The sequence below is a fragment of the Notolepis coatsorum genome, assembly GCF_963971535.1.
Source record: "Notolepis coatsorum genome assembly, chromosome: 13".
Classification (NCBI taxonomy): domain Eukaryota; kingdom Metazoa; phylum Chordata; class Actinopteri; order Aulopiformes; family Paralepididae; genus Notolepis; species Notolepis coatsorum.
This window is the reverse complement of record NC_140177.1, coordinates 53,175,076-53,201,654: the sequence shown is the minus strand read 5'-3', so window position 1 is coordinate 53,201,654 and position 26,579 is coordinate 53,175,076. Positions and strand designations below refer to the sequence as shown.

The following is a 26,579-nucleotide window of genomic DNA, read 5'->3' as shown; positions in this document are numbered from 1 at the left end:
TTTAACATGATTTGTGGAGCTCCCTCTGGTGTTGTGATCGTGGTATTCACTGACCTTTGGGAAGTATTTTGACATGTACATGGGTACCTTGGTCGTGTAGTGTATCTTGCCCATTGCAAGTTGCTGTACTCTGTCGTCTACTCTAAGCCATCCTAGGTTGTCAAAGTGGGCAGGGGTGAGGTGGGTTCTAGGAGTAAGGTCAAGCAGTAGTCTGACCAGTTTGTTTTGAGATGTTTGTAATTTTGTTTTTAGCGCCTTTGAGGTGCTTTGGTACCATGAGGTGCAAGCATAGTCGTAGTACCCTTGAATGAGTGCTCCTGCCAGAGTCTTCAGGGTGTTCTATCAGTACTAATCAGCTACCTAATTGTCTCTACTCCTTCCGTGGCAATAATATCTCAAATACTTCACATATCCATGAGGGGGGGGGGGGGGGTGAGATCTGCCACAATATGCAGTGGCAAATGTATCATTTCAATGAATAAGCCACTGGTGTGTTAATCTATTTCCCCAAAGCAAAAGTGTTAAAAAGATCATACAGAATATAGTATTATGACAAGTCATCTGCAGTCTCATTGAAATGTATCTAAAACTGAAATGGGGGAAAAAAACACACAGTTTAACTCAGATTACAAACAGCATACTTTTGGTAAGCGGTCAAAGAGAAACTGGAAGACGGTCCGTATTCAGTTTGTTGTACGTGTCTCGTCCAAGACAGCAAGGCAGGCTTCATATTTCAGGACGATTGCCATGTCTTAATATATCAGCAGAGTTATTCCTCATACCGGTTACAGATTCACAATAAATGGTAGCCTAATAATATCCCCGGTGAGAAGAATTTATATTCCAGCTAGAACCCAGCTTCCAGCTGATGTTAATCTGTATTCAAACAGTCTGTCATGTCAGATGAAAGCATCCAATTAGTAGTCAATTCTATTCTATCCAGTATTTCCCTTCGTGCCGCTACCGTTTACATTCTCTCTCGACACACAAGACTGCTCGCTGCCAGACAGTTGCAGGGATCAGTCCTGGTGAGAATATGAGTGCCCCCGCTGTGAACAAAGTGTGAAAACAAGTGTTTTATTGTAATCAGAGTCAGTCTGGACTGGTAATGCCCCTCGCACTCCCTGCCTCATGACTGTGGACATGAGGAGACGGTGAGTTAAAGAACTGCCGTCCTTTTTCAGTCTTAAAGCCGGGATATAAAATGGTGAAACCCAGCGAACAGATGAAACATCTCCGGAGCTTTGAATTGTAGCCTCATGCTGGGGGGTTTAGCACAGGCCCTCAGCGTGATGCTTCCCCCCCTCACTAGGTGTTCTTACTATAGAGATGAGCTGTTGATTGAATTTCTCTCTACTACCACCTACATGTTGCTACTGGATTTACAGTATTTTCTGTCGTACAATAGCCCCGTCCCTGTTTAATGCTCTTAGACAGGCTAGGGCAGAGCACTAGTCTAGCTAATGAGAATATTGGCTTAGTGATTATATGGATGGCACCGTGCCATATGACCTGACAAACCCACTGCCTAAATAGAACAAAGCATCAGCAGTTGGCCTCTAAAGAAAATCCTATCTCCTGGAACTGAATAATCTAATCCGTTGATGTTTAGGTGGATCTCCGTGCTTTTGTGTTTCAATGACGTGCTCCAGCTTGAAGATTGTCATTTGGCATCATCGTTATTTAATACTATTGGATTTGTAATATGAGGGGGGGTAAGATACACAAAGAGGTGGATTTGTAATGCTAAACAAAGAGGTGGATTTGTAATGATAAAGGCCTTGTCCAGACTAGACAGTGGGACAAGACAGTGGGAGTCCATTAGAGGAGGGGCTGAGGGGAAGCCTTGTCGGCAAGTGTCTTTACTGGGTCACGCAACTGCTTCTATTCTAGTCTGCCGTATTTCCAGAAAGTTTACATTCTAATACACATGCAAGCCAAGAAGCCGTTCTAAAAAGTATCATAGTATTTGAGGTAGTGCTCTAAAACATTATGGAAATGCCACAATATTACCATCGGTGTCATGGTTTAAATTAAATGACACTATAGATAGATAGATAGATAGATAGATAGATAGATAGATAGATAGATAGATAGATAGATAGATAGATAGATAGATAGATAGATAGATAGATAGATAGATAGATAGATAGATAGATAGATAGATAGATAGATGGATGGATAGATAGATAGATAGATAGATACTTTATTGCCATTTCAACACATAGTTGATTGGGATTTGTCTTTGTGCAATGCTCATTTCAGCATAAAACAGTGGAAAAAACATACAGTATAAAAAAACATACAATATAAAAACATACAAGAATACATACAATGCAATCCCTGAAGTAGAATAAGTATTTCACAAACATTTCTAAAAATGCAACAGTGCTACAGTGCATAAAAGAGCTTAGTGCTCCATTTAAAGTGCATATTGCCTTAAAGTGCCTGTCTGCTAGTGCTAGCCCTTATAGTACAAAGTGCCTGTGCATTAGCGCTTGAGTTCAGGTGACGGACAACCTCGGGTTGTGGATAAATTAAATGACACTATGGTATTATTTAAGTACAAAATTGGTACATGACTTTTCACCATGGTAGTACTATGTTAAAAGATGTATACAATAGCCTGTACCATTGTAAAACTAAGATTACCATCAGACTACCATGATACTTTTTTTGGTATGGGATGGCGTGTGAATGCTAGCTGTCTTAAAGAACTAAATGAACCATGGGGGAATGAAATTACTTCAGAAATGTACTACAGAATGTGGCACTGATGCATAGAGAGTTGCATAGTTTAAAGCATAAGTCAGAACAAGGTCTGCAGAACAGGGTACTGTCTAACAGAACTGATAGGAAACAAGACATGGGCTAAAAAGTGAATTTAGGGAAATGTTCTAAAAATGTAAGGCCCAAATCTAGTAATTTTTTAGGCATCATCTACCTTTACGATTGAAAATGGGGGACCCTGATGTAAACAAGACAAAAGTCTTTCTCTGGTCTGCATCCCCTTAACAATTGTGTGTATTGAGCCGTACTGTATTGTACCCATTCTGCAATCTGTTAATACAGTTTTCAATCAATCAATCAATCAATCAATCAATCAATCAACCAATCAATTAATCAATCAATCAATCAATCACTCAACTAATAATAACTGAAAATATGAGTCTGTTCTACTCCAATGTTTACACACATTACCAATGTAAACAAACATCTAGTGTTCTCTCTGATTAAGATACCTGTCAATCAACATGGGACTGATTTAGTACATGTCCCAAATGTTTACATTAGGATTACAGCAGGGCACGCACGCAGAGATTCCTTCCTTTATAGTTATCGCACCAGAAAGGGTTGTACGCCTGATGAATTGAAAATGGGGGACCCTGATGTAAACAAGACGAAAGTCTTTCTCTGGTCTGCATCCCCTTAACAATTGTGTGTATTGAGCTGTACTGTATTGTACCCATTCTGCAATCTGTTAATAAAGTTTTCAATCAATCAATCAATCAATCAATCAATCAATCAATCAATCAATCAATCAATCAATCAATCAGTACTTGCACTGGCCAATCTACCCTGTAGGAGGCACTATTGCACCTAATCAAGTGTATGCTAGTACAGTCCACCAATCAGATGTGAGGTTACTTAAACGCCCTGGCCTGTCTAAACAATGATCAGGTAGCGTAGCTAGATAGCACAGCGGGACAGTGCAACACAGGTTAAGTCACTTAAATAGTAATACGTTTGACAGATTATTTTATTACATTTAATTTGTGAACCTCGTACCTCTTTGGGAGAAGAACGCCCCGCGGATTCGATGCGATGGTATGTTATGCTAGCAGCTAGCAGTGGCTTGGGTCGATAGCTAACGCTATTTTTAGTTACAGTTTGTGGTGGTGGGGCCCGGTGTCCGATGAGCTATTGCTGCTAACGTTAGTTGGGTAACTTTAGCTAACATCATATGGTCGTGTCGGCTCTTTGCTTGTTTTGCTAGCTAGCCACTAGCAAATGTTATCGAACGTTATTATTACACAACACGATATCTCTAAATAGCATGCTACCCAGCCGCTCAACAAGTCAGGTGTAACGAAGCCATTTGAAGCGTCGACTGTTTACTAACGTCAGACAGGAATCATAACACTGGCGCGTCAGATGTTCGATCAGCTGCAATAGCGATCAGCTACAGCAATCTACCAAACTGGACAAAACATTGGATCTGGTCGGGTTCAAGTCGGGCTCAGCGGGTTCGCTGACCCCCCAGAAGAAGATGAAGAAGAGGAAGGAGCTCAATGCTTTGATCGGACTTGGGGACAGTAAAAGGAAGAAGACTAAGAAGGGATCCGGTCACAGGCTCCTCCGAACCGAACCTCCAGACTCAGAATCTGAATCAAGTTCGGATGATGATGAGTTCAACAACAACATGGGAAATGTGGCTGCCTTTGGGAAGTGAGTGATCATCAGTCTAACCTCAATCAATCAACTTTGTAACATTACATTATATGACACCCCAACCCAACAGTCTACTGGAAATGGCTTGTTATCTCCATCAATGATGCATGAGAAAGCTGTGAAACATTAATGTCTTCTGTGTTTCTCATTCTTTACAGAAGAAGTTACACGCAGTGCTGCAACGTCTGTTACCCACTGTTCTTGTTCATCATATTGGCCGCCTGTGTTATGGCCTGTGCTGGACTCATATGGATGCAGATCGCATTGAAAGAGGATCTAGATTCCCTTAAAGAAAAGCTCCGCATAAGTAAGACTCCGAATCTCTATCCTTTTCTTATGGCCGTCATAAAGAGTGTGCCCTTTAGACATTTGTTTCTTATGCCTCTGTTTTGCAATCCATCCACTGATGTTTGCACCATTCCTAACGCATGTTCACGTTATCTCACTCAACAGTGGAATCCAGCCAGAAAGTATCATCCCATGAAATACCAAAACTAAGTGAGGATCTAAAGATCAAGCAGAGAAAGCTTGAGGATATTGAGAGTGGGGACAAGGGTTTGGGCAAACTCTGGTCTAACCTAACCGAGATGAACAGAAAGGTAAAGGAGCACTGTTAAGAGCTACTTCACTGGCCACCACAACCTCTTGAGCACCATGCAATTATTTACCCGGAATATTGGGACTAATGTAAAGTGAAGCTAGTGTGAACTAGGACTGAAAAAAAAATACAATATGAAAGAATGCAGTATCTATATCTGATAGGGGTGTGTATCGTAGTCCACAATAATATCAATAGATGATACCCAGTAATGTGATGTTTTTCACTGGACCTTTTCCAGGCCTATGAAAGACTATACATACTGTATAGTACAATGTCAACCTTGTAGCAGATAAAGATACATTTACTGTTGGTTTACTTTGTTTATTTTCTACGTTTGTATACTTTAAGGGATAGTTCTGCTTTTTGGAATCCTAGCCCTATTTCCTCCTTAACAAGGAATTTAAAGAATTTCAAATTCCCTTTTAAAGAATCCTGCAGGAATGTCTAGTTGATAATGATCATAATACTCATTCTAATCTCTACATTCCCATTACACAAAAAATGGTCAACACAAGACTTGGTGTTTATTCTGGTATTTTCTATATAGCCTTACTATGATTCTTTTTCGAAAATGTTGATATTATAAAATCACTGATTCTGTTAATTGGAGGTGGGTGGGGGTGTAGTACATTGGTTGGGTTTGGACATTTACAGGGGCCAGTTTTGAATTGCAGTCTCCCGTAGATGCTCTTTGAGAGTGGTTTTGAAGGTGGGTAGTGATTCACATTCCTTTACAGCTATGGGTAGGGTGTTCCACATAGATGTGGCATAATTGTGAAACGTGTTTAGTCCCTTGTTTGAGCCGAATCTGGGTTTAACATGATTTGTGGAGCTCCCTCTGGCGTTGTTGTCGTGGTATTCACTGACCTTTGGGAAGTATTTTGACATGTATATGAGTACCTTAGTCGTGTAGTGTATCTTGTAGACCAGGCCCATTGCAAGTTGCTGTACTCTTGTCGTCTACTCTAAGCCATCCTAGGTAGTCAAAGTGGACAGGGGTGAGGTGGGTTCTAGGAGTAAGGTCAAGTAGTAGTCTGACCGGTTTGTTTTGTGATGTTTGTAATCTTGTTTTTAGCGCCTTTGAGGTGCTTTGGTACCATGAGGTGCAAGCATAGTCGTAGTACCCTTGAATGAGTGCTCCTGCCAGAGTCTTCAGGGTATTCTTGTTTATCAGAGGAGATCCGGTACAAGAATCTAGTTCGTTGGTTGACTTTTTTTTATTACATTATGATTGGATGCCATTTTGTCACAGGAAAGATTTGCCTCTAGGATGGAACCTAGGTATGTAATTTCATCTTTCCTTGTGACAATATTGTCACCCACTGCAACTGAGAACTTGCTGAGTTTGTTATTTGATCCGAAGAGAATGGACTCTGTTTTACCCAGGTGTAATGATAGTTTGTTATCAGCGAGCCAGGTGCAGATTCTGCCGAGTTCTGAGCTGAGGGTTTTTTCAACCTGTAACTTGTTCTTGTCAGAGACCAGCAGGGCTGAGCCGTCCGCGAACAAGAACAAGTTGCAGTCACAAGCTGACAACATGTCATTTGCATAAATTAGACACAGTAGCGGTCCTAGTATGCTTCCTTGTGGAACACCACAGCTCACTGTGAGGGGGGGGGGGGGGGGGGGGGAGATAGAGTACCATTTACCTCCACCATCTGTTCTCTCCCCTCAAGGTAGGATTGCATCCAGCTCACTGATAAACTATCAAAACCAATTGCTTTTAGCTTGTCAATCAGAAGGGAGTGATTGACAGTGTCGAAGGCCTTTTGTAGGTCCAGCATGACTATGCCGCAGTATTTGCCCGCGTCCACCTCTTGTTTGATGTGGTTGTTCAAATAGAGAAGGCATGTGTCAGTGGAGTGGGATGTTCTGAAGCCAGATTGGAATTCGTAGATTAGATTTGTTCCCGCTAGGTACTTTTCGACCTGTTCGTAGACAATTTTTTCCATGACTTTCGAGATGGAGGTAAGAATAGAAACAGGGCGGTAGTACATTGTTGGATCAAGCTGAAATTGACGTCAGATAGCCGTCCGGTGTCTACTCTAAGCCATCCTAGGTTGTCTATGGTATACAGTAAGGGGAGCATAGGGTTACACCACAGTAAGTTACTATATAGCTATAACATGATATATATTTATATTACGCTAATTTATACTGTGAATGTCTCCAGACCTCTCTTGGAAGAGCCTGAGTTGTGGCCAGCAATAGCAACCCATCCCATATCCCCACTCAATTCTAACCGACACCATTTTTTTTTAACAATGCAATACCAAATGGGGCTTTCTTACCTAGAGGTTACATTCTACCTTTAAGGTTTCGACTAAGGATAATGTATCGCAACATCTGCTAAAAGAATCGCAATGTAATATTTTGTTCATATCATATATTCTTAATGTGATCTATGCAATTAAAGTGTAATTGAATAATTGAATGTTGTTGTACTCCTTCAGATCACATTACTGGACTCTGCAGTCAACCACCTGAAGGCCAACATCAAATCAGCCTCAGATTTAATTAATCTTCCAACGACAGTGGAGGAGCTTCAAAAGGTCAACTGGAATAAATCCTCTTTAAATCCTCTTTTCCCGTACTATTTTCACACATAATTCTTTTTTTCAAACGTCAATTATTAGCTCAAGTTTGCACTTTTATTTGGATTTTCCCGTCACTAGAAATGAGTAAAGCTTTCCATATGCATTGGGCACTTTGTTTCACACACAGTTCCACTTTGTTTCTCTTATAGTCTATTATCTTTCTTTGAGTGTAAAAAAAATATGGAAATAAAACAACATTGGCGGCTAAGTGGCGCAGTGGGAAAGGCGCTCGCCACTAATGCAGGAGATGCTGGGTTCGAGCCCAGCTCTCGGCATTGCTACCAGCTTGGCTGGTCGTTCATACTAACACAATTGGCAGTATTAGGGGTGGAAAGCTGGGGGTGGGGATCGGACGCTGTGGACAGCGACTTCTACAGGTCGGTTGGTGCGCAGCAGAATCGGGAAGCAACGGGGGCGGCGTGTCCCTCCCACGCAGACTCTCGCCGCTGAGAGATCGCGCTGTGCAGGTGAAAAGATGCGACGGCTGCCTCCTCGTGTACCGGAGGGGACACGTGATGCAAGGCTTCGTCCACATTGCAGCCGGCTTGTGGGAGGCATGGCCTAACAGCGTTCGAGACAGGGGAGGGTAGAATTGGACAATACGAAATTGGGATGGGAGAAAAATAGAAAATGGGAGAAAAAGTAGATTTAAAAAAAAAAAAGAGAAATAAAATAACATTTATTGACTCCCATCTATGTTTGAGGATTATCTTTAGGGGATTAATGCTATTAGTGATAATATTACCAGTGTGAATCTTATGATGTTAATTTTTTATTTATTTATCTATTTCTTTTCCAGAGTGTGGCTACAATTGGTAGCACACTAACGAGTGTGCAACATGATGTGAAGACCATGCAGACTGCTCTTGAAAGTCAGAGGAAAGACACAGACTCTTTGAAGACTACGGTAAATAATTAACCACCAAATACGTAATATGAGGTTATTTCCCCAGTATTGAGCATCGCTGTATACCTTTAAATGCGATCAGTCGGTGTGTGCAAGGGCTTGATACAATGTGAAGTATGAGTAAATCATGGAAAGCTGTGTTTTTATTTATAATTCTTTCTTTTAAGAATGTTCCATCTATATTTCATATTATACTCATGGAATATACAGAATTTTTGATAAAATGATGGGTTTCCGAGATGGAGGCCTAGACCACACACGCAGGTATTTTTGAAGAACTGGGGTTTTTCCTCCTTTCGTTAAAAAATAAATCTGGAAAAAAGAAACTCTACTCCTGGGCAAACAGGATTTATAAAAACAAAACTTGATGGGAGAGAATGTGCTTACCTCCACGCAAGTTCTGACCCATGCGTACGCACATTTCTAGCTAAATGAGAAACGGTGAGCCTACTGGCAGAAGGGTGAACCCCGAGAGAGGTTTTGAAATTGACACCATTGTGAACAATACATATATCCGATATTGCAAAACCCTTCAAATATGTTGCACAGTCCAATCGGGAATCGTACTCTTGGATCTGTCATCGCTAAACGATGGCCTACTTGCATGTAATGAAATTGATTCTCATGAATAATAATGTGGACAAGACTGTGTATATGACTGCATAATTGCTCAAGGCAATCTCTGAAGGGTGTTGACTGTTGACATGACATGATTACACACAAATAGGCTGTTGGTTATGGTGTTTGTGTCTGAATTGGAAAAAGAACTGCCTCATTGACGCAGGAATACAAATTCATAGGACGCGTACATTATTAAAGGCTATAGAGGCTATTTATAAATCACTGTGTATAATTTATAAATAAAATACACATTCTGGATGGTAGGCTACATCATCCTTTTAGGGCATACGTTTAAACTGATGCCGTGTTCAATGCCTCAGTCGGCATAGTCGGGTTGGTATAAAAAGGCATGTGATTCCAATGCGTAATGACGCGCAGTGGCTGCTTTATTGATACTACTGTTGGATGATGTGGAGGATGAAGGAGTTTGGAGAGAGAGTCTTCAGGGACCAGCAAGACCACTGGCCAATGACTTACTGACAAGACCTACTGGCCAATGACTTACTGACAAGACCTACTGGCCAATGACCTACTGACGAGACCTACTGGCCAATGACCTACTGACGAGACCTACTGGCCAATGACCTACTGACAAGACCACTGGCCAATGACCTACTGACGAGACCTACTGGCCAATGACCTACTGACGAGACCTACTGGCCAATGACCTACTGACGAGACCTACTGGCCAATGACCTACTGACGAGACCTACTGGCCAATGACCTACTGAGGAGACCTACTGACGAGACCTACTGGCCAATGACCTACTGGCGAGACCTACTGGCCAATGACGACGAGTGGCTCATGAGCCGCTTCCGACTCCCCCTGTGCTGTCCTGTTGGACCTCTGTGCTGCACTGGGTGCTGCTACGGTCTGCACCTCTGAGCTACCAGCCTTCACAGTGTAATATTCTGCCACTCAGACACCTTTCTGGCATTGGTGATGCAGACACAGGGCGGGATCCACTAAGAATGGATTGCGCTGTGAAAATTGCACCCTTAACTGCGCAGGGTTTGTGCGCGGTATCTGCTCCGTCTTTGCGAGCTATCCACTAAGACATTGCGCGGATGAGATGCCAGCGCAGACACGCCCATTATGTGTGGAGTTTGCTCCTGATCTGCTCCAGCTCAGTTGGCTCACGGAGCAGTCTGCACTCCTTACAGCGCTGTTGGCACATATCAGGAAGGGGAAAAATAAGCCTGAAATGAGACATAGACATTTGTATTTTCATGACACATTGCATCCTGTGTTTTTGTCACTATCTTTCATCATTGCATTTGTTTGTGTAACCGAGGAATAGTCTGCCAGGCCTATACTTTTACACTATAGTAATTAGGGATGCCCCGATCACGTTTTTTGCCACCGATCACCGATCGTCTTGAGCCATACCGATCCGATCTTTTTGATTAAAAAATTTATAATTTTTTTTTTAAATAAAATATATATATTATATAATTAGACTTGTACTTGTATTATCTGCGAGACATCGCCACCACGCAACAAGTCAAAATGCTCGCTATCTGCAAACAGCTCCACTGTCTGTGTGTACTCGAGTAGCCTCCAGCTACGGCTAAGATTCTCCGGCGCTGCAGCTGGACCCTAGTATTGGTATAAATCACATTCAGCAAGCCCTCAGCTCGAATACGCATCGAATCAATGTTATAAGACATTGATATCAGGAGCTATCTGTAGCTACTGCTAGCCGGCTAGATAATGTTAAGACAACGCCTCAGTAGGGCGGTTAGGTGGCCGAGCGGAGATTGCGTTCGCTCCGGGGTTGTCACCAGCTTGGCTGGCCGTCCACACTAATACAATTGGCTGTATTAGAGGGTGGGAGAAGCTGGCGGGGTGGGTCCGGGTCGTTGTAAACAGCGACTCCTACAGTTCGGTCGGGGCGCCTGCTAAGCGCGGATAGGACCTGAGGGGGATAGTGTGGTCCTCCCACACGCTACGCCTTCTCAGTGAGAATCCGCGCTGCCAGGTGAAAAGAAGCGGTGATTGGCTGGACGTGTGTCGGAGGAAGCACGTGGTAGCCTCCACTCTCCCAGATGATCTGACTGTGGGGGGTAAGTGCGCAGCGACCAGGAAGGGATTGGGAATTGGCATACGACTAACATTGGGATGGGAGAAAATCGGAGGAAAATGGAGGGGGAAAAAGATTAAAAAAAAAAAAAAAAAAAAAAAAAAAACGCCTCAGTGAAATATTTAGTTTAGAGCTACCGAGTCAACGGAGGTAACTTATTATGCACTCGACTATTGCTGGAGCATTTGTTGATATCAGCAGCTATCAGTAGCTAGCCAGCTAGATAACGTTAGACAATGCCTCATGTAGTCACTGGGTCATTTAGTTTAAACAGTAACGTTAGCTCGGTAGGTAGCCAACGTTAGCTCACGTCGCATGACTAGCAGACTGCGAGGCTCTTGTTTACATGAGTGCGGGAGGGGCTGGGGAGGAGGAGGTGCCGTACACTGCAGGCTGTGTGTCTGAGAGAGAAGTCAGCAGTGACTGTGAGATCTCCGCTAAGAATTGGATCATGTTTTTCGATCGGTATTGGCGAAAATAAAGCATTATCACCGGTGGTAAGAGCAGGCAACTGCACCTCCTCATCCATCACGCTCAACATAGGGGCCCCCCATGGCTGTGTTCTGAGCCCCCTCCTCTACTCCCTGTACACACATGACTGCGTAGCACAGCGGAACAACAACACCATCATCAAATTTGCTGATGACACAGTAGTGGTGGGCCTGATCTCTGCCAACGACGAAAGGGCCTACCTGGAAGAGGTAGAGAACCTGTCACAGTGGTGTCAGGAGAACTGCCTCTCCCTGAACGTCAGCAAAACAAAAGAGATGATTGTGGACTTCAGGAGGTCGGGGGTCAAGGACTACAGCCCCCTCAGCATCGACGGGGCACCGGTTGAGAGAGTGAACAGTTTCAAGTACCTCGGAGCCCACATATCCGAGGATTTGACATGGACCACACACATTGACAGTGTTGTGAAGAAGGCACGACAACGCCTCTACTTCCTCAGGCGCCTAAGGAAGTTTCAAGTCAGTCAGAAGATCCTTAGGAACTTCTACTCATGTACAATAGAGAGCATCCTGACTGGCAACATCACCTCCTGGTTTGGGAATAGCACTGCACAAGACCGTAGCAGACTACAAAGAGTGACACGTTCAGCCGAACGCACAATTGGAGGGGGGCTTCCCACCCTCCAGAACATTTACAACAAGCGGTGCAAGGGGAAGGCTAAGAGAATTATTAAGGACTCGAGCCACCCGAACAACTGCCTCTTTGAACTGCTGCGGTCAGGCAAGCGATACCGGAGTCTTAAGGCGAGCACAGAAAGACTCAGAAAAAGCTTCTATCCCCAGGCCATCAGGCTGCTAAACTAACAATAAACACTATGCAACAACCATCAAATGCACACAGCACACACACCCACACGCACACACTCACTTAAACAAACAACACACTGCAGCAAGTGCAGCACCCACTCTCCACACTTTAGATCACACAAACACACTTTATATTTATTGATAAAGGATTTGCACTACAACTCGTACACCTACTGTAAATTGTACCTAAATTGCACCTCATCCTATTTCTGCCTTGCACTATATAGTATTGTATATTAGTACACTACACAGTATTGTATATTATATGGTAACTCAGTTACGTCTACTCTGCATCGAACATTGTACATATGTCTATACTGAACACTGTGACCTCATTTTTTTACTTCTAATTTACATGCTATACTATGTTATTTTATTTCATACTTATCTTGTCTTGCACAGTCTCTGGAGCGTAACAGTAAGAAGCATTTTGTATAAAAGTATTCTGTACTTCTGTATGACAACTATTAAAGAAACTTGATCACCGATCGCATACGGTATTTATACTGATTATTGGCCGATAACGATCGGTGGCCGATCGATCGGGGCATCCCTAATAGTAATATAAAATCACGGCAGACTTGATAGGTGATCCATCAACAAAACGGGTTTTCCCTTTTCTCTCCTCCTCCACTCCAAAAACACAACCACCGACTTCTCACAGGCGCGCAGACAGGCCACTTCTGACAGGCGCATGTCCCCACTCTTCCCCAAGAGGGCGCGCCACTCCACCTAATAACGTCCGGCTCAATAATAATATTACTTACTTAATTACTTATCCTCTTCGTCCCGGTTGGGGCATAAGGCCGCAATCATACACTGCCACTGAATCCTGTCTCGTGCTTTGGCCTGCGCTTCGTCCCAGGAAAGACTCCTCTCCTTCAGCTCCATCATCACTGTCCTTCGCCAGGTGTTCTTTGGTCTACCCCTCTTTCTCTTCCCAACTGGGGTCCATCTCAAGGCAACTTTGGGTAACCTTTCATTGGGCATCCTCAATACATGACCGAGCCATCTTAACTTCCGTCTCCTCATCTCAAGGGACATATGCAAGCTGCCTGTCTTCTTATAAAGTTCCTCATTCGAGATTCTATTTGGCCAAAGATGTTGCAGATCCTACGTAAGCAGCTATTGTGGAAGACGTCAACCTTTCTCATATCCTGTTTTGTTACTCTCCAGCACTCAGAGCCATATAGCAGGACAGACTTAACATTGCTGTTGTAGAGCCTGAGTTTGGTTTTAAGGCTATATTGTTTAGACTTCCAGATGTTGCGAAGTTGGCTGAAAGCACCTCTTGCTTTGTTGAGACGCGTCTTGATGTCTTTTTGTGTTCCACTTTCACTGCTTATGAGGCTTCCGAGGTATGTAAAGTCTTCTACACATTCCAACGCCTCTCCATCGATGGTGATTGGAGGTGCTGTTGGGGCATTGATGCACATCACCTGGGTCTTTTTCTGGTTGATGTAGAGACCAGTTCGCTTTGCATAATAATAATATAGAACACATTAAATAGCTTACATACCCCCCCCCCCCCCCCCTCCAAACGTCCTCGTTTCATGACGCAGATAACGGCATAAACACAACAACCCAATATTTCAAATACCTAATGACAACCCAACCAAAATGTAACCGAGAGATTTGAACTTGTGATGTGTACTCCGCAACAGCCGCGTCAACCAGTTGAGCTAAAGGGTCCGACCCGTTAGCAGGTACATTGCTGACGGAACGCAGTTCCCACCGCATTTCACCCGTTGTGCATCCTCTGTAACTGAGTTTCAGAGCGATATGCACCGGCTTTGCGTCGGAAAAAGCCGTGCAAACCCTTTGTGGATCACGCCCAGTGCGCCCACAGTGTCCACCAACCAATATTTCTTGTCTGGCTTCCACCTCCCCTATTCGAATCTCTATTTCACAATCCCTGAAATGTTTTTTTTTGCCTTTTTTATTGCTTGCCATATTTTTCTCTATTCGGGCTGTATCGATAATTTATGGGTGTTAAGAGGGTGGGACAAGACGCTCGCTCTAGTTGATGGCGATTTATAATGGGGAATTGGCGTGGGACATGCATGCGCACCTCGATATAAGTAAGGGATAATGTATGGCTACGAGGTCATTGTCGCAAAATAATTGACCGACACGGAGTTTAAAATACAGAGGCGCCGCGCCGAGGTGTTTTAAACGTAGTGAAGGTCAATTATTTTGCGACAATGACCGAGTAGGCTATACATTATCCCGCTTATTACATGGCTAACTTACTAACAATATACCTAATTCATTTGACAAATCGCAGTTGTTCTGTGGCTCTGTCAGCCCAAATAAAGTGATTATTATTATCGCGGGCAGCCTCTGTGTTCTGGCTGCTCCGCTCGTCGCTCCGCCCCCTGTCATCGCCGGCACGGCAGTGTCTAATTGCACTGAAACAGTGTGTCAGTGGGCTTGATTGCGAACAGCTGCGCTCTGCGGTCATTATTGAAAAATCTGCGGTCATTATTGAAAAATAATGACCGCAGTCGGGGGGCTATTGACCAATCACAAGCAAGCATTTCGGCGAATGTGAAAACGCCATGTAATAAATCGGAATAATGTTGTGCGTATTTTTTTGGAACGCAAATCCTAGGCAAGGTTTTATAAATGAGGCCCCTGGACATGAGGCTGCAGGGAGCTTTCCATGGTCTGCCTGCAGAGAAAATACTTGTTTTCAAAACTATCCATATACATGCCTTGATGTCATGATGTTAGCGTTTTCCACAAGTTCCGGTTTCATCTGTCCACACAAATACACGGTGTGTTTTAAAAAACTGACATTCTAAAATAATCTTCAAAAAGGTCCAGTTTCAGTGGCCTAAAACACAGTTTGCGCTGTGGACAAACTACATAGAAAAAGCTACGGTTTCAAAAATACCCATCTATTTGAATGCATGTACGTGTGGACAGAGTGAGTTGGCTATAACTGAATAATTTAGGGCAGCGTGTTAATCCACAGCAGTTTCATGTCCTGGCTACAGTGTTTTTACCCCCCCTCCCCCACTGAGAATTTTGGTAAATCTCATCACATAGGCCTAGATTTATTTCTTGTAAACAACAGTTTTTCTGAGGCTGAGCTGTTGTTATGAGGCATGGACTCAAAATGGAAGCATCTGGATCTTGCCAATGCGAGATTCATCTGTGTGTGTGTGTGTGTTCACATGTGTGTGTGTATGTTCTCATCTGTGTATGTTGTCATTTGTGTGTATGTTCTCATCTGTGTGTGTTCACATGTGTCACGATCACAGGAATGAAAAGCTTCGCTACATTGAAAGTTGTGTGTTAAGATGTTTTTGCCATGTTCTTTATTCATGTGTTGGGTCTTCATTCATATTACATGAAACAAGCGCTGATCTCTATTTCTGGAGCGAAGACACTTTAGTTTGCTAACTAAAACTAGGTTGGATATCTGACTCTATTTGTAAAAAGGATGTTGGATGGGAATAGAGAATCAACAGCTACTGCTGAGAATTATATGGATTCATTAATTTAGTATATACCACAAATGCTATCATCAATCCATATATTGTAGACTAATAGATTAAACTTAACTGCTGTTTATTTATTTTTACATGCTTTTGTAGTAATGGTGTAATTGCGTGAAGAAGTGGTTGTCTTTTGATTGGTTCATTGTTGTTTCAAATTTTTTACAATGTGGTTGGACAAAATAAGTGCAACAATGTATGTTGATGCAATGAATAGGCTTCTAGCTAGCTGTCTACAACTCTGTTTTTCTGTGCTGTGCACCTACTGATGTGTTCCTTTGTAAGTAGCTTGTTCCCTTATTTTCAGTCACGTTTACCCTACACGTTTAGAGTTGTGTACACTGTTGTAAAGATAAGAGTGGCACCAAATTATTATTCTTTTTATTTTATTTTTTTATAAACTGTAGCCTTATCTCTGCTCCTGATACCAAGCATGCCATGTATTATAGTATATATATATATATTATAAGATTTATGTTTTTGAGAAAAGAACCCTTGAACCTTTCACAGGTTAATTGACGGATGACGTCATCAAAATTATACTTCTTTCAACTGTATATATTTGGAATTGATCAAGAAACCATACATTTTATGAAAGGCCAGATGTTGTTTTAGACGGTTATGACAAACACTTTTAATCTTTTGTTTGAGTCTGTTCACCCTCTGTACGTCCATCTAACACAAAGCAAGCTAGACTGTTGGAACGGTTACTGTTTGCTATATATATCATGTGGTTTTGTTTTCTTGTTCCAGGGCTTAACCGACCTGAGAGAAGCTGTGAGTGAGGCTAACAAGAGCCAGGAGCTGCAGCGCTCCAGGACGGAGGAACAGGTCCACACTCTCCTCTCCACAGTCTCCGATCTCTCAAAGAGGGTGTTCTCCCTGGAGCATAGCTCTGACCAAACAAGCTCACCGCAGAGCGTGAGTAACATTAATTCATTCAACCTTTATTTAGTCTTGAAAATCATTCAGAGTTCAACTCATTTCAAATGAGGTATACAGCACACAATAAATACAAAAAGGTAGATCAATAAAACAGTTAAAAACAACTGCAGACTGAGGTGAAATGGTTGGTCATTAAAGGTCCGGTCCAGTCCAATAATGAAGTGATATAAGGGGGAAGATCTCCAACAATGGCTTTATATAGAAAACAGATGCCAGTGCAAATCATGTCTCGCTGCCAGAAAGGACCATCCAACCTTATTGTACAGGATACAATGGTGAGTACTTTTAACTATCGCCAGTGATAAATCCGAGGGCTGAGTGATATACAGCAGTGGCTAAACTGAACAAGCTGACTAGCTCCGTGGGAGTCCAACTGGTCAAACCTGAGGTGGTGGTCCAGTGGAGGATGAGGACAAAGCTGGATGCTATACTGGAAAACTCTTCCTACCCCCTCTAAGAGCTAGGCAAGATGAGGAGCACGCCATAGACTTATCCCCCCCACAACACACCACAAACCGCCTCTGCCAGTCTCTCGTGTCAGTAGCCATCAGGCTCCACAACCGTGGGCACAGACTGTCAATTGCTGGAGAGCTAACAGCTGGTGAACTGTTAGGACTATCTCACTCTTAATATTAAACACTGCACCGCCACCGACTTTGGTACAGTGTGTTACTACGGTTTGGACCATGTATACCATCATCACTGTTACTACTGTCCAAACGACACAGAACCACATTGCCCAGCATATTGTTGGCCAATGTGCAATCGATAGGAAATAAACTGGACGACATCAGAGCACGGATCCAATTCCAGAGGGACATTCGGGACTGTAATGCCCTCTGTTTCACAGAAACTTGGCTGTCTCCAGATGTCCCGAATCATGCAATAGAACCGGCAGACCACTTCTTCGTTCTCCGCAAGGACCGGACGGCAGAGTCACTAAAGACGAAAGGAGGCGGCATTGCCTTCATGATAAACAAGGAGTGGTGCGATATAGGCAACGCAAAGGAATTGTCTAACCACTGCTCCCCAGACCTGGAGTTTATCACAATCAAATGTCGACCCTTCTTTCTCCCGAGAGAGTTAACGTCCATCATCCTCATCGGAGTGTACATTCCACCACAAGCAAATACGGGGACCGCACTTTCAAAGTTACACGACGAGGTAAATAAACTCCAGATAGCTAGCGTTGACGCTGCCATTTTGGTTCTGGGCGATTTCAACAGCGCGCGTCTTAAAAAGGTGTTGCCGAATTTCTATCAGCATGTGACCTGTCCCACCAGCCAGCCTACAAACCACGGCAATGGGGGGGGGGGTCTGCTGATGGAGACTCAGTGTTCAGGGTAACAGAGCATGAGGTGAGACGGATCTTTAAAAAAGTGAATATCAGGAAGGCAGCAGGACCGGACGGCATCCCCGGCCGCGTCCTAAAAGTCTGTGCCGACCAACTGGCCCCGGTATTCACTGACATCTTTAACCTGTCCTTGGAACAGGCTGTCATCCCCACCTGTCTGAAGAAGTCCACCATCATCCCTGTACCCAAAAAATCGACGCCCGCTTGCCTCAACGACTACCGCCCTGTAGCCCTCACCTCCATAGCCATGAAGTGCTTTGAGAAGCTAGTGAAGGGCTACATCTGTTCCTCCCTCCCCATCAACCTGGACCCCCTGCAATTTGCATATCGCCCCAACAGGTCCACGGAGGACGCCATAGCCCATGTGCTGCACACAGCAGCATCACACCTGGACAAGAGGCAGGGGAACTATGTGAGAATGCTGTTCATCGACTACAGCTCAGCATTCAATACCATAGTCTCCTCCAAACTCATAGCCAAGCTCAGGGACCTGGGCTTGAACTATGACCTCTGCCAGTGGGTCTTGGACTTCCTGACGGGCAGACCCCAGGTGGTAAGAGCAGGCAACTGCACCTCCTCATCCATCACGCTCAACATAGGGGCCCCCCAGGGCTGTGTTCTGAGCCCCCTCCTCTACTCCCTGTACACGCATGACTGCGTGGCACAGCGGAACAACAACACAATCATCAAATTTGCTGATGACACAGTAGTGGTGGGCCTGATCTCTGCCAACGACGAGAGGGCCTACCTGGAAGAGGTAGAGAATCTGTCACAGTGGTGTCAGGAGAACTGCCTCTCCCTGAACGTCAGCAAAACAAAAGAGATGATTGTGGACTTCAGGAGGTCGGGGGTCAAGGACTACAGCCCCCTCAGCATCGACGGGGCACCGGTTGAGAGAGTGAACAGTTTCAAGTACCTCGGAGCCTACATATCCGAGGACTTGACATGGACCACACACATTGACAGTGTTGTGAAGAAGGCACGACAACGCCTCTACTTCCTCAGGCGCCTAAGGAAGTTCCAAGTCAGTCAGAAGATCCTTAGGAACTTCTACTCATGTACAATAGAGAGCATCCTGACTGGCAACATCACCTCCTGGTTTGGGAATAGCACTGCACAAGACCGTAGCAGACTACAAAGTGACACGTTCAGCCGAACTCACAATTGGAGGGGGGCTTCCCACCCTCCAGAACATTTACAACAAGCGGTGCAGGGGGAAGGCGAAGAGAATCATCAAGGACTCCAGCCACCCGAACAACTGCCTCTTTGAACTGCTGCGGTCAGGCAAGCGATACCGGAGTCTTAAGGCGAGCACAGAAAGACTCAGAAGAAGCTTCTATCCCCAGGCCATCAGGCTGCTCAACGAACAATAAACACTATGCAACAACCATCAATTGCACATAGCACACACACCCACACGCACACACTCACTTAAACAAACAACACACTGCAGCACCCACTCTCCACACTTTAGATCACACAAACACACTTTATATTGATTGATAAAGGATTTGCACTACAACTCGTACACCTACTGTAAATTGTACCTAAATTGTACCTCATCCCATTTCTGCTTTGCACTATATAGTATTGTATATTAGTACACTGCATAGTATATTGTTATATGGTAACTCAGTTACGTCTATTATGCATCGAACATTGTACATATGTCTATACTGAACACTGTGACCTCATTTTTTACTTCTAATTTACATGCTATACTATGTTATTTTATTTCATACTTATCTTGTCTTGCACAGTCTCTGGAGCGTAACAGTAAGAAGCATTTTGTATAAAAGTATTCTGTACTTCTGTATGACTAGGGATGGGAATCGAAAACCGGTTCCCGTTGGGAACCGGTTCCTAATTGGCCGATGCCTGGAACCGTGTGGCTCCCGTGACTTTCGATTCCCTTATCGCTGCCTACAGTTGCGCAATAATGTTAGCCGTTAGCATGTAGCCATGGCAGACTCTATTTGATTCCTTAATGGCTCGAAATTGCCTGGGTTTTGGTAATATGCTCCCGAAATGCTCCTGCTGTTTGGCTACTTCTATGTGCAGTGAAAACTACTTGAATGCTTTAGAACCTAGTCATTGATTTAGATCAGGCTGAGCTAAAATTAGCCGCGGAGCTAACGTGAGCTAACGCTATTTAATCAAGCTCACAAAGAGAGATAAACAGCTGACAGCGGATAGTACAGGTACAAATACAATAAAACAGCAGGTGGGGGCTGTTGTGTAAACCTTGTACTCTTTAGTTCACATATAATGAGAGACGGAATGTTTGTTTACAAGACTGTAAGCCAGGAAGTACAGTGGTGCAACATACAAATGTGTCCGTGTAGCAACACAAGCCAATACCTTATAGGACAGGGGCCCGGGGAGCTCTCTCTCTCTGTGTGTGTGTGTGTGTGTGTGTGTGTGTGTGTGTGTGTGTGTGTGTGTGTGAGAGAGAGTGTGTGAGTGAGAGACAGAAGTCAGAGGAATAACAACCTGTTATTCAATAGATTAAATTAGTTTAAGAATAAAAAAATAAATACATTTTAAGAGAATCTCAAATACATTATTTTATTTAAGTGTAGGCTATAGTTAATGTTTTATTTTTTACAGTTTTTGTATTTTTCTGACATGGGGGCTCAACAATAAATGACAATCAGAAATGTCAAGTTGCATGTTATTCTAACCAGCTTAGACCCCTACGCTCTGCATCTTCTGGCCGCCTCAGACCTACTCCTATCCGAGCTCCGGGAGGGTCATCAAAGAGAAGTCGCCTATTCTCAGTCCTTGCCCCACAATGGTGGAATGAACTACCCACCCCAGTTAGGACAGCCGAAACCCATCCAATCTTTCGCCGTCGACTAAAGACGCACTTCTTCAACCATTATCTGAATAAAAAAAAATATATCTAACCCTAACTAACCGTACTGTCATGCACTTGTCCTAATAAACTAACCTACACTTTAGCACTCAACACTTTGATGAACATTGTTGCTCAGCTGATAGAGTTGTGCCCTTCCTGATGGCTTGTCGTACAGAACTTGTAAGTCGCTTTGGATAAAAGCGTCAGCTAAATGACTAAATGTAGTTCTGTTGCATTTTCAATTTATTTATTTAAATTATAAATTGATCAGGTATCGATAAGGGAATCGATAAAGAATCGAATCGATAAGCAGAATCGATAATGGAATCGTATCGATAAAATCCTATCAATTCCCATCCCTATGTATGACAACTATTAAAGAAACTTGAACTTGATTTGAATCCTGCCACTCACTACTACTCATTATTAGCATTACTACCTATCCTAACTGTGCTCCCCCCCCCCCCCCCCCCCCATGCTGCTATGACACTTGAATTTCCCCAAGGGGATTAATAAAGGAACACTTGACTTTACTTTAAAGTATTCCCTTTTCAACTAATTCTAGGTCTCGGCGGATCAGGGGCCCATCAGTGGAAACCCAGCAGCTGAACCAGTAACTGAACCAGCAGCTGAACCAGTAACTGAACCAGTCCACGATGCTGTTGCAGCCGCAGCACAACCTGCTGCTGTACACGGTAGTGTGGCATAAATCATGTATGGGGTGGGGATTCATATTTTTGGCAGAAGTTCTTGTTTTTAATCGTTGTTCTTCTGACATGAGCACACCAGGACAAGCAACTCCAACGACCACGCTTGTTTTGAATTCTGTGCTTACAGTAATACAGGTTTTACTTTGCATGACTCCAATGATGTGTCCACTCTGCACTGTTCAAACCCCCCCCCCCCCCCCCAAATTCTGATCTGGGCTCCTACAAGTGTACTTACCAGTATATGGAATGTGTCCTTAACTGGTGTTTCATGATGGTTTATTTTCATTTTACAACATAAGAGCTGAGGTGAAAAGACAAAGAAAAGATACTCTGATATATACATTAGATATACATATATGCCACATTCACATTGTTCAATAAAGCTAACCTAACACTTGACACAAATGGCTTCCAATAACAGTGACATAACTGACATAGCCAAATACATAAAATGAATACAAAATATAAAATAAACTGCCCATATTACTAAATAGGACAATTTGACATCCCGTACCTTGTCCTCTCTCTCCAACAGGGGGCTTAACCATAAACCATATGAAATTCTTCTTTCAGGATCTATAAGCAAACAAAACTCTTAATGCTGGTACTCTGGACCTTATTGAATGACGTTGTGTAGGCTAGCTAGCTATTTGCAATGACCAAAGCTAGCAAGAAAAATAACGTATTCTTCACAGTAACAGGAATAACTTTAGAGTTGTCAAAAAACACAAACAGTGAGTTGAAACCAAATATATATATAACCAATATTAAAACCATTGAAAGTGCACATCAGTTACCTTGTAATCAATTCCAAATAAGACTAAGAATAACGGAGATATAGGCGGCTAGGTGGTGTAGTGGTCTAAGGCACTCGCCACCAGTGTGGAGACGCTAGGATTCGCGTGTTCGAATCCAGCTCTCCACATTGTTTTTCAGTTTGGCTGGTCGTCCGCAGTAATACACATTGGCCGTATTACGGGGAGGGAAAACTGAAGGGTGGGGATCGAACGTTGTGAACAAGCGACTCCTACAAGTCGGTTGGTGCGCCTGCGCAGTAGAATCAGGAAGTGTCGGGGGCAGCGTGAGCCTCCCACGCGTTACTCCTCGACACTGAGAGCTCGAGCTGCGCAGGTGAAAAGATGCGACTGCTGTTACCTCAAGTACCGGAGGGGACTTGTGCTATGTATGACTTAGTCCACATTGCAGCCGGCTTGTGGGAGGCAAGAAACAGCGTTCGTGACAGGGGAGGGTTGAATTGGATGATACGAAATTGGGATGGGAGAAAATATAGAAAAATGGGAGAAAAAGTGGATCAAAAAAAAAGAATAACGGAGATATTCCTTTCCCTTTCTCGTCAACTGTCACCTCAAGCTAAACTCACGCTTGAGGCAGCTGCTTCAAAAAAGTTCCCTATCACACACAAACCAAAATGACGCTATATAGAGGGTCGTTTACATGGAAAGAATAGATAATTATTTCATAACCTGTGTATTGTTAACACTATGATCGCCGGGGACGAGTTAAGACGTCATTCCTAGCCATGCTCATTCTGCCGAAGACGCCGTAACTCGTCTTTGATGTCAATATTTCAAAAATCTGTCATCGAAATCATATTTCCCCTCCGGAGCCCTGAGACACACTGCTTCAACTCTCTAGCGGTTCAAGAGCGCCATCTGGTGGCCGATCGGCAGATCGCCAACCGGAAATTAGCCTTTGAACCGGTAGTGCTCATCCATATGTGGTCCGGGCACTCGCTATCGTTAGAGGGACTCTGTCTTGACACAGTGAACATCGATCGGTGCAAATAACTCGAAAAAACAACATGATTTGGACGTATATACTATTATACAACCTGGAAATGGATCTGGCATTTCTCCATCCCATAATAGAAAAAATTCTGTTCCACGCTAATCTGCCAGCAGCGCGAGGAAGCCACGGTAAGATTCAGCGTTATATTCTAACGTGTTCCATATAAACTGCTATGATGAACATATGACCCACTCTGGATGAATCATCTAACGCTGCCCACAGAATTATAAACGATCCCCCGCCCATCCGGTCATCATCAGATGACACGTAGTAACTTCTAGAACCACGTCCAGTTGAAATGTTTTATCTCTCACAGATTCCTACCAAACTGTATTTGATCATCAATATAATGCATTTAGGGCTATAAATCACGTTCTGAAGAAAGCTGCAGAAAACGATAAAAACATACTTATACTTTAGACCATATTTTAGTATGAATATGTGAATGAAAAAGTTTAACGTTGCTACACCCTGAACAATACATATAGGACATTGAATGGGCCATAATAATGGCAATTTAGCAATGGAATTTAAAAAGTTATAGCCCTGCAAAGAAGGGGAACTTCTCCATAGAGATGGCGAGGGATGGTAAATTATGAATTTAACCCATGGCGATCAAAGTGTTAATCTTAAAAAAAAAAAAAATGTACGTGTTTGCAGAAAGGTCAACACCATCGGCGAGCTCAAAGCCAACCAGGCGTCCACGGTTCTTGTCCCCAACCCGCTCTAAGAGAGGAGCTCCTGCAGGAAGCCCAAAGACTATGACCTTGCCTGGTGTCAGCTCTCTTGAAGGTATATACCACTACTGTTCAGTTTATATATATATATATATATATTATACTGTATATATTTGTAATTGTCGTTCATTAGAATCTAATTAGCTAATTGCTTTGAACAACATTCGAACAGTCTAGTCTTTTTCCCTACAGATCTGGAGGACCTCTTCCAGCGAACAAGGCTTGGACGTTCACTTGGAATGACCTACGAGGACCTGAGGAAGTTACTCGGAACATCAACTCCTGATGCCCTCACCATGGAGTGCTATGACAAAGACGGGGACCAGAGGTACTCGCTGACTGAGCTGAAAATTGCTGTAGGTTTGTGAGCACGCCATCGATGATGGCAGTGAACAGTATTGAAACACAGAGGGGTCTCTCTCCGGTAAGGAGCGCCTCAGATGTGATTGCTGCACTTTTAATGAACTGAGTATTTATCATACCGATTGTGGAACAGTGGCACTGGCATGCCCCCCTACTCACTCTCCAGGTCCAATTCACCGGAACCTTAGCTACAGAACCTAAGGTTGGAATTTTAGGAGTCCAGTTCACCTGAACCTCGACCACAGAATCCAAGCTTGAATTTTAAGTGTAATGCATACAAATTATTTGAAATAGAATTTTCCGTTTTCTGTTTCATTAAATACCCTTGCTTATATTCGCTAAATGATTTTAACAGCGGTGTCATGATTTTTTTTTGTATGCTGTTATCAAAGCGTGTTTCAAATATCTGGATTTATTGTTTCAAACTTGTTTTCTCTGCGTTTGTCGGCTCCATGTCTTGTATTTATGTAGCCATTTTATAGAGGTATTTAACCTCTAACATTCTAAATATGAAGGCTGGCAATATATATCCTTGACCTCATCCCACACACACCTACCTTAACCAACTCACTTGAACATTTTCTACAAAAACCAAGTTTAAATCTTAGGAATAATGTTTACAAAGAACTAGAAACATAATTTAAGGGGGGGTTTAGTAAACTCCCTGGAGAGAAATCGTGGGATGTCTGTCTTGACTTATTTTGTATGCTTGTTTCAAAGATAATTTGAAATGACCTAGACTTAATTTCTCACACTTTCTGATTTGTTTTCCCCCTGTGTATTCCCCTCATTAACTATTGTATATTTAGTTTCTGCAGATCTCTTCAGATTTGGTTTATGCAGAGAAGACTGTAGTGGTTCTTTCTTTCTTTGGTGCAGTTTTCAAGTCTTAAGATTGAGGGCTATGAAAATGTTTTGAATAGTACAGAAAGAATCACTTCGAAGAAGAATCACTTTCGACACTCTTGTAAAGGCATATGTAGCAATAACAGAAAATGTCCGACAGGTGTCATGCAATGCTTGCCGACATTTGTATTGGTAGTTTCTAGAACAAAGTAGGAGATAGGAGCACCGGACTCACCATGTGTAACAGGTAGTAAGTGAAGCACTGACCATCACTTACTTGATTATTCTCAGTCCATTGACTATATTCACACAGTGGTCATTTTGCTCTTGTGCCATGCTCAGGTTGGGATTAGGAATCCTAACCGGAGCATGGCATAAGGCAAAATGGCCACTGTGTGAATATGGTCAATTTGTGGGCCTTAGAATGATAAACATGTATTTACTGACTAATTGTCAGATTAACTTGACACTGTTGTATTCTGTAAATAAAGTAAATTTTTTAACGTGGCATCCACAAAACAATCTTGTATAGGGGTGGGTCGTTGGGGCTTGCTTTCTAAAAGTCTTAATCTCAATTGTCTTTTTATTATATTGAGTTTTGCTTTGCATGTTGCTTTTCTAATGTAACATGAAAAAATGTATCGATTTAACATAGCAGTGTTTTGCAGGACAATGTGGTAGCTTCTGACATGTAATTAATTCTTTTTTTTGTTGCTCCACAGCTGTAATGGAGATTTTATGAATGTTTTCTTTTGTGTGGGCACTAATGAATAAATTAATATTACAAGGCTGATTTGTTGGTGTGGTTTTGACCATGAATTGTGTGAATTCACAAAAGGTTAGACAATAAGTTTTTTTTAACCAATGAATG

General features: G+C 43.0%; 1 protein-coding gene across 1 annotated transcript; it reads left to right on the top strand.

Annotated features, from left to right (window-relative positions):
* The first annotated feature begins 3,639 nt into the window (after nucleotides 1-3,639).
* On the top strand, nucleotides 3,640-26,501 carry efcab14 (EF-hand calcium binding domain 14). The gene is made up of 9 exons (XM_084327955.1): nucleotides 3,640-4,449; nucleotides 4,611-4,759; nucleotides 4,906-5,051; nucleotides 7,507-7,605; nucleotides 8,450-8,557; nucleotides 16,838-17,005; nucleotides 21,809-21,938; nucleotides 24,423-24,554; nucleotides 24,692-26,501. Exons 1-9 carry the CDS (start codon nucleotides 4,271-4,273, stop codon nucleotides 24,865-24,867), a joined length of 1,287 nt encoding a protein of 428 aa, XP_084184081.1. The 5' UTR covers nucleotides 3,640-4,270; the 3' UTR covers nucleotides 24,868-26,501.
* The last annotated feature ends 78 nt before the right edge of the window (nucleotides 26,502-26,579 follow it).

Coding starts and splice junctions, on each gene's coding strand:
- efcab14 (XM_084327955.1), top strand. CDS start 4,271: ATGAAGAAGAGGAAGGAGCTCAATGCTTTGATCGGACTTGGGGACAGT. Junction 4,450..4,610: donor AATGTGGCTGCCTTTGGGAA/GTGAGTGATCAT, acceptor CATTCTTTACAG/AAGAAGTTACACGCAGTGCT. Junction 21,939..24,422: donor ACAACCTGCTGCTGTACACG/GTAGTGTGGCAT, acceptor ACGTGTTTGCAG/AAAGGTCAACACCATCGGCG.